General features: G+C 41.8%; 1 protein-coding gene across 1 annotated transcript in view; it reads left to right on the forward strand.

Annotated features, from left to right (window-relative positions):
• Positions 1-2,576, forward strand: part of sptbn4a (spectrin, beta, non-erythrocytic 4a) — a 28,625-nt gene extending 26,049 nt beyond the window's left edge. The window contains exon 20 of the mRNA XM_069164994.1: positions 793-2,576. Coding sequence (XP_069021095.1) covers positions 793-1,092 — 300 coding nt within the window. The 3' untranslated portion in view covers positions 1,093-2,576. The remainder of the gene's footprint in view (positions 1-792) is intronic.
• The last annotated feature ends 6,440 nt before the right edge of the window (positions 2,577-9,016 follow it).

Consider the following 9,016-nt stretch of genomic DNA (forward strand, 5'->3'; position numbering starts at 1 on the left):
TTACCGAAGAAATGTACTTAGAGATATTTGTATTTTACTTGAGAATATCTATATGTGCTTCTTCTTACATTCAATAGGTGAATATTAATTAACCGGAACCACTACATTCATTTGACTGACATAATCAGTAGATCATGTTATGATGTTAAAGATTAAACCACTGTAGGCCGGTGACGTCTTTTAAAACATCAGTGTGATTGAAACTCGTCATCAATTTCATCAAAGAGACATATCTCTTCTCAACTCAGATGTTTTGATTTAATAAAATAATAATTGTGGGCCCTAAAATGTCAAAAAAAAAAGTCAAAGATCAGAAAAAGTCCAATAAAAAAAATTACAGACATGTAAAAGAACTTTTAGTTTTTCTGTCACATCAGTCATCAGATTTATCTAGTGACCCTTTGGAGCGGGAAACCACTGGACTAACGCTGCTTACACACTGATGCACCGTTATCAATATTTAATCTCATGTATAAGCATAAATCAGTTATAGGGGTCTTTTTTTGCAGAATGAGTACTTGTAGTTTTGACTTCAAGTACATTTATAGGTGATAATACTTTACCTTCTGTGGGTAAAATTACAGCAAAAGGAGTAAAAAGCACTTAATTTACATGTATTAGAGTATTTGACCTTGTTATACTGGTATACTGGTTTCTTTGCTTTTGTGCTTCAGCCTGTAATGGTGATGGTTAAATCCTAAAGCACAATATGAAAAGCATGCAAAAGAGAAAGCTGTTGCATCAGAAGCAGACTCCTTATATAATGTGCGGGTGTCATTCTGGTCCCTGCAGGAGGACCTGAAGGCTTGGACTTCCAACATCACCACCTGTTTAGCTGAGCATGAGGCCCTCGCCATATTGGACAAGCCCGGCACCTCGTCCATGGACCCCGACCACTCGGAGAGGAAGGAGAAGTCGGAGGGGGACGCGGATGCCAGGTCAGAGAGGTCCGAGCTGGCGGAGGGGGAGGAGAGGTCTGAGAAGGAGAGGTCAGAGAAAGGCGACGGCTCGGAGAAGTTAGACACATCCGAAATTGCCGACAAGTATGAGGGCGGAGGGGGGGGCTCCAGCACGTCTGGAAAGAGCAAATGAGGAGCCCCTCTGTGTTTTAACGCTATTGACAAAAGGCATGGGAGGCAGTGGGTGGGAGGGAGGGATGGATGGATGGAGAGCATGTGCAGTTAGGTTTGCAGATCCTCAGTCACAGAGCTGGAACACACTGAGCCAACGCTCCCTGGACTGACTCTTGTAACTGTGACAGACTAATCTCTCAGCCCCTCCCCTTCACCCAGGCAATACATCCGTGCTTGCATTGTGCCACCTGCTGGTAGGAGGTTGGCCGAGACAGACAGACAGACAGACAGACCGACAGACTCTGACAAAAAGTCCCAGGAATTAGTCACTGTCACGTCCCATCGTTGATCGTTTAATCTCTTGGATTCACAGCATCTTTCTGTATGTATCTTTGACTGATAATGTAATGCTCTGTCTACCTAGACAAACCTGAGAAGTGGTGAATGAAATGTTTCACAATATTAAAAAAAAGAAAACCAAGTTTTTTGAAGCAATATACTTTTTTATTTTTTTCTCTTTGTTAGCGAGAGAAACGGGGAAAAAAGGAAACAAGATAATGTAAGAAGCAAATGTAAACTATGATTTGTCACATCCACGTAAGCTTACTCCAGGCAGTTGTGCACCTTAGACACTTGACACATCTGTATACTAATCATGATGACATTTAATCCCATCACACAGCTAGCTTTGAATCATGTTAATATAATGGAATGCTGGTGTTATCACCCGACTTCATTGGTGTCAACAAATACACATTTCTACAGTTTATTTTCAGTTATTATTATTATGAATATTACTACTATGATTTGTCCACAGTGATCCATGTCAAGAAAAGAGCTTCTCATTAAATTCTAATCCATTAACCCGAGGTGTGCTCAAAGTAACACGAAGCCTATGTGACACAATGCCTTTGTATACATGACAAAAATCTGAACATTGCATGAAATAGTCGAATAGTGCACCTGTTAAACTTGCCTTTATTTTTATGTTCTTGACACAAGTTGGGCAGTTTTGGAATTGCAATCATTTAATGTGAATTGGGGGGCATGAGGATGTATGGGAGGAGGTGGGGGGAGGGGGTAAATTGATCATGATCCCCTTCTCAAAATCCAGAGGGAAGTTTGACCGAGCGAGGTCGTCTTCCCTCCACAGTGAGCACGAGGAGAAGGGGAGCGTGAGTGACAGGGAAGTGACTGCCCCTTCATCTGCTGTTTCTACTGTATTACTGCAACTCATTTTCCACAGAATGTACACACTTCAGCTGTGAAATGTTCACTCGCCACCAGATCTGTGGTGCCCTAAATTGTAAAAGCCTGAAGCAGTTCTCTGAGAGTGGAACCTCTCTGCACCCTTTGTCTTTCATTTCAACTACAAACCGATTGGAAACTCTCCATCAAAGGCAAGTTAATGTAAAACTGTCATGATTCAGGTCATGAATTGTATATACCTATCTTTGTATGTATACCAATAAATCCTGTGCTCTAATAAAACAATATCCTGAACTGAAATGGGTAAAACTAAAATATTTGTATTAATCCACAAATAAAAACAGTCATCACTCAGATATATTAATGTTTATTACATTTAAATGACAAATATGCAAATTAGGAGTCACTATTAATGATCATAGTGTATATATAAGTACACCGGTATCTAGTTGTATTAAACACCTTGTACCAGGGAAGAGCAGCAGGACATACTGTAGGTATGTTTGTTGTATTTTTATATGCCTATAATTAGTCATATCAGATTGAGGATTTGCCCCGACAACAACTTGTAACGAGTAGTCAGCGTGTCTGTGAGAGGTGTGCTAAAATTATGTCAGACATGACGAAATCAACGAGTTCTGAGATTATCTGTGACTCCACCAAAGTACAGTACGTTGTAATCACTGAGATGAACAGGCTTTGGTCCACTTACTGTTTGTTTGTCATGTATGTCCATGTTTTTTTTTCACATATGTATGTCCAAATAAACTTGTCAGTAAAGTGTGGCCAATTGGACATCAGTGAAACATCCAGCGAGCAGCCAATCACAGGCAGCCGCTGAGACTTCCTGCAAATTTGGCCGTCACCGTGTTTTTTCTTTTATTTCTATTCCTGTCAAATCCACCTTTTAACGTGTAAACTTCTTCCTCGTCCACTCCTCCTCTGAAAACACCAGATCTCAGTTGCAGCACTAAGAGACATCACTGATGGAGGATTGCGGTGATAGTGTGCTGTATGTGTCTGCAGCCGTCAGACTAGTGGAGTGAAACCAGATCAGCTGTGTTCCAATGTGAATGTTCTTTTTACTTGTCAGTCATTGTTTGTTTTTACATAAGTGCCATGTCATGCAGTTTGCTGGAACGGCGGTTCAGAAGAGAAAACAGTCGGTGATTTAAACATGAATAACTTTTCTTTTGACAGAGAGCCTGTTGTTGCAATACAAAATTTTATCATTGAATTAGGAGTTCTAGTATTTTCATGTGGCTGTAATTGTTCTGAATCATGGCAGATATTTAGCTGACATCACCATGTGCATTTTAAGTGTTTGCTTAACATCACTTTTATGAAACACACAGGGATTTTTTTCCACTGTTATAACAGTAACAGTCGAACTTTAAATAGGCAGCATAAACCGTGACTGAAGACAAAAATATTGTGCAAACTTTGTTCCCTTCATTGATGGTCTTACAAGTGTGTATGTCTTTGTTAACTTTACATAACAACTTGCTGCTATGACATGAAATAAACCTCCAAACTTGCTGATGCAAACGTGAAGTGGAATTGATATGGAAAGATGTGCTGATCACTCACGCACACACACACACATGCCTAACTCCTTACCCAAACCTTCACAATCACGACTACATACCTGACTTTAAGCCCGAAGACCAATGCTGCGTTCCAGATCACAGACTTCCCTCCGTTACACTAACTAATGATACTCTTACATGTTAGGACTCTGACTGTGTTGTACTTGAATTTTAACAGAGTCGTGTTGTTTCAAATCTACACTGCTGTTCTGCACTGACAGGAAATGACCTCATCATGTGAACACATCACCCTCCAGAACATCTGCAGCTTTAATCATTTTACCCAGAAATCAGTATGTTTGTGTGTCTTCTGTTTAACACTCAATAAACACACTGATTCTTCTGTCCAGCAGCAGCAGTGGAAAACAAACACTTTCAATTCAATTCAACTTTATTTATATAACGCCAAATCACAACACAGGTTATTTCATGGCACTTAATACATTAAAGACCTTACAGCAGAACTTTACAACATTATACAGAGAAACCAACAATTCAACAATTCCCACATAAACTAGGAGGGAAAAACTCCTCTTTAAGGGAGAAAAACCTCCAACAGAGGGAAGAAAAACTCCCTTTAACAGGAAGAAACCTCCGACAGAACCAGGATCAGAGGTGGAGAACATCTGTTAACAGAACCAGGATCAGAGGTGGAGAACATCTGTTAACAGAACCGGGATCAGAGGTGGGCGGAGCATCTGTTAACAGAACCAGGATCAGAGGTGGGCGGAGCATCTGTTAACAGAACCAGGCTCAGAGGTGGGCGGAGCATCTGTTAACAGAACCAGGATCAGAGGTGGGCGGAGCATCTGTTAACAGAACCAGGATCAGAGGTGGGCGGCCATCTGCCTCGACCGGTTGGGGTGAGAGGAGAGCAGAGAGAGAAAAGGACAGCATAGAGATACAAGAGAAGAACTGTTGGTGGAGACGACAAGTACAGAGCAGAGACATGCAGCTCCATGACGGGACATCTGGAAAAGAAAGAAGAGAAACTACGTGAGTGAAGGAACTGAATGGAGACAACAGATAATAAGAAGAAACTATGGGAGAGAAAAAGATGGTGAGGTATGAGTCAGTTAAAGAGTAAATGGTCTGTACTTGTATAGTGCTTTATCACCTTTTGGTCTCAAAGCGCTTTACCATGGTTTTCCCATTCACATACTAATGAGACAGATCACCATGCAAGGTGCTGCCATCAGGAGCACATTTACACACCGATGGTTCACCATCAGGAGCAACTTAGTGTCTTGCTCAAGGACACTTGGGCATGTGGACAGGAGGAGCTGGGGATTGAATCACTAACCTTCTGATTAGTGTTCAACCCACTCTACCATCTGAGCCACAGCCTCCCAATAGTAGGAGGAAACCGGACCAGTGATGATATGTTTAGCCGTACATCTTCACTTCACCGCTGGTTGTCGAGGTGATGTCCTGCTAACAACGTGGGCTTCATTAACAACTGGAATACTTTCTGGGGGAAACCTGGTCTGATCCGGAGAGACGGCATCCATCCTACTTTGGATGGTGCAGCTCTTCTTTCTAGAAACATGGCCATGTCTCTTAACAGCCCTAAAACCTGACATCCAGGGTTGAGGCCAGGACGCAGAGCTACAGTCTTACAGCTCCTCTGCAGCTTCTTTAGAGCTGTCACTCACCCAAAACCTTCAACATCCTGTAGAGGTTGTGTCTGTACCCAGACCACCTATATTTAAAAAACTCAACAAAAGATCTGTCAATAAAAATGTAATAAAAATGGATCCTACCAAATTAATGGATCAAAAAAATATGACAATTAAAAGCGGACTATTAAATATCAGATCTCTCTGGTCTAAATCTCTGTCAGTAAATGAGTTGATAACTGATCATCAGATTGATTTACTCTGTCTCACAGAGACTTGGCTGCAACAGGAAGAATATGTTAGGATTAATGAAGCAACTCCTCCCGGTCATATTCATTATCATATTCCTAGAGATTCAGGAGGAGGAGGAGGAGTGGCAGCAATCTTCCACTCAAGTTTATCAATTAATCCAAAGCCTAAACTTAGTTATAAATCATTTGAGAGTCTGACTCTTAGTCTCTCTCAACCAAACTGCATTAACCTCAGCATGTAACGAGGTCCCCCAGCAGCCTCGGCCTATAACAGCATAACTAAGGGTTGGTTCAGGTCTACCTGAGCCAGCCCTAACTATAGGCTTTATCAAGAAGGAAGGTTTTGAGTCTAATCTTAAAGCTAGAGAGGGTTTCTGCCCCTCCAACACAAACTGGGAGCTGGTTCCACAGGGGAGGAGCCTGAAAACTGAAGCTCCGCCTCCCATTCTACTTCTGGAAACTCGAGGAACCACAAGTAGACCAGCGTACTGAGAGAGAAGTGCTCTGCTAGGATTATATGGTTCTATAAGATCTCTAAGATACGATGGAGCCTGGTCATGTAGAGCTTTGTAAGTCATCAAGAGAATTTTAAATTATATTCTTGATTTCACAGGAAGTCAGTGAAGAGAAGCTAAAACTGGAGAAATATGATCTCTCTTGTTAAATCCCATCAGTACTCTTGCTGCAGCATTTTGGATCAGCTGCAGGGTTTTAATGAGTAATTTGGACATCCTAACAACAAGGAATTACAATAATCCAGTCTAGAAGTAACAAACGCATGAATGAGTTTTTCTGCATCACGCTGAGGAAGGATTTTCCTGATTTTATTAATATTACGTAGATGAAAGAAGGCAGTTCTGGAGATTTGCTTTATATGGTGTCTAAAGGACAAATCCTCATCAAATATGACTCCAAGGTTCCTCACAGTTTTGCTGGAGGCCAAGACAACGTCATCTAGAGTAACTAAGTGATTACAGAAAGAGTTTCTGAGGTGTTTAGGACCAAGTACAAGAACTTCTGTTTTGTCTGAATTTAGAAACAGGAAGTTTTTGGTCATCCAGGCCTTTATGTCTTTTAGACAGGCTTCAAGTTTTACTAACTGATTAGTTTCATCTGGTTTTATAGAAAGATATAGCTGAGTGTCATCTGCATAACAATGGAAGTTGATACAGTGCTTCCTGATGACATCTCCTAATGGAAGCATGTACAAAGTAAAAAGTATTGGGCCTAACACTGAGCCTTGTGGAACTCCATAACTAACTCTTGTTTGTCTGGAAGACTCATTGTTGACATGGACAAACTGGAATCTATCTGATAAGTAGGATTTGAACCAGTCTAATGCAGTTCCTTTAATCCTCGTAACGTCTTCTAATCTCTGTAATAAGATCGTATGATCAATCGTATCAAAAGCAGCACTGAGGTCCAGAAGAACAAGTACAGAGACGAGTCCATTATCTCAGGCTAATAAAAGGTCATTAGTAACTTTCACCAGAGCTGTTTCTGTGCTATGATGAACTCTAAAGACTGAACATCTTCAAACAGATCATTCCTTTGTAAATGATCACAAAGTTGATTTGAAACAACTTATAAATAAACGTCAGGTTGTAAATTGGTCTGTAGTTTCCTAAAACAGCTGATCAAGACTCGGCTTTTTAAGTAAAGGTTTAATTACAGCCACTTTAAAAGCCTGCGGTACATAGCCGGTTACAATAGATAGGTTGATCTGATCTAATATGGAAGTATTAATTAAAGGGAAGACTTCCTTAAAAAGTTTAGTTGGGATGAGATCTAACAGACAGCTAGAGGATCCAGATGAAGAAATAATTCTAGTTACTAGTCTACTTTGTGTTCAGGAACAGCTGCAGCTTCCTCAGACGCTTTTAATTTGAAAATCCTTTACATTGGTGTGTATGTGTGTGTGTACGTGAAAGCTCTCTCATCCAGGCTTCGTGCAGTTTTAAAATAAAATGTGAACGGACATGTGAATAATTTATGTGAGTAAAAATATCGGTTCATGCAACTTTTGTTTTGCACTGAAGTCGTAGTGTGAACGTCAGCGTCGGTTCTGTCAGCAGCACACACGTCCACAAACACAACTTCATGGATGTTTGAAGAATGTCTGTTTGATTTATGGTCTGTTTTTGAATCAATGGTGTTGTCTCAGGAAATCTGTTCGTCCCTCAGAGTTGCCATCGTCGTTCTTCCCCTCTGTAGGCTTTTACTTCACACTTTACAATTTATTGATTTAAAGTCAAATGTCCTGCGAGGAATCTGAGGACATTTTGGATCAATAGATTTTATGAGTTTATTTGAATTTGAATATAAGAAAGTTAAAAATAAAACCAAATTATTTTAGTAATTTCAGGCCACTAAGAACAATGACTGTGCAAAGAGATTTGATAAATATTGGCTTTTTTTTTTTTTTAGCAGAATTCACCCTGAAACACTGCTTTTCTGTTAATGTATTAAATATCATGATCTTTTCTGACTTTGGTGAGAACCCGTCTGTTGTTAAAGAAACCGTGGCATGTTACTGAAGCTCCAGGGGTCGTCTGAAGTGGTGTAGTTTAGCTGCTGCACATGACGTTCTTGACTGAGAAAGAGTGACTGAATGAATTTGGGCCTCGACCTCTGCTGCTCTCCATCCAGGCCGTCCGGGCCGTCCGGGCCGTCCCGGCCCGTCTGCAGGTCCTGGGTGACATTCAGTCTGCATGAGAGCCGAGTCCACAGAGATCAGCCTTCAGCTGGCAGCGCTCAGTCCTCGGACACGATGTACTGGAGGAGAAGTTGTTGTGACACGTGACACAGTGAGATGACGCAGAAAATACAAAAATAAAAAAGATGGTGGTTGTTGGCTGAAGAAGAGCAGCAGGCTGGTGTGATACAAACTAAGCTTCTTCCAGGTTTCATTCAACATCCTAACTAACTGGACCTGTGCTGGGCAGAACTGCTGAGAGCAGCACTGGATGCAAAGCTGTTTTATTTCCACATGATGCAGCTCCACTGTGCAGAACGATGTTTCTGCAAAGCTGTTTTCACATTCATCAGTTGAACGAGGAAAAGTTCACTGTTTAACACCAGGATGCAGCAGCAGCGCCCACCTGGAGGCCGGTCCCGGTCCAGGATGCAGCAGCAGCGCCCACCTGGAGGCCGGTCCCGGTCCAGGATGCAGCGGCGGCGCCCACCTGGAGGCCGGTCCCGGTCCCGGTCCAGGATGCAGCAGCAGCGCCCACCTGGAGGCCGGTCCCGGTCCCGGTCCAGGATGCAGGTCACAC

Source organism: Embiotoca jacksoni, unplaced genomic scaffold (genome assembly GCF_022577435.1).
Source record: "Embiotoca jacksoni isolate LCO1_2020_lvr unplaced genomic scaffold, fEmbJac1.0.p SCAF_33, whole genome shotgun sequence".
Taxonomy (NCBI): domain Eukaryota; kingdom Metazoa; phylum Chordata; class Actinopteri; family Embiotocidae; genus Embiotoca; species Embiotoca jacksoni.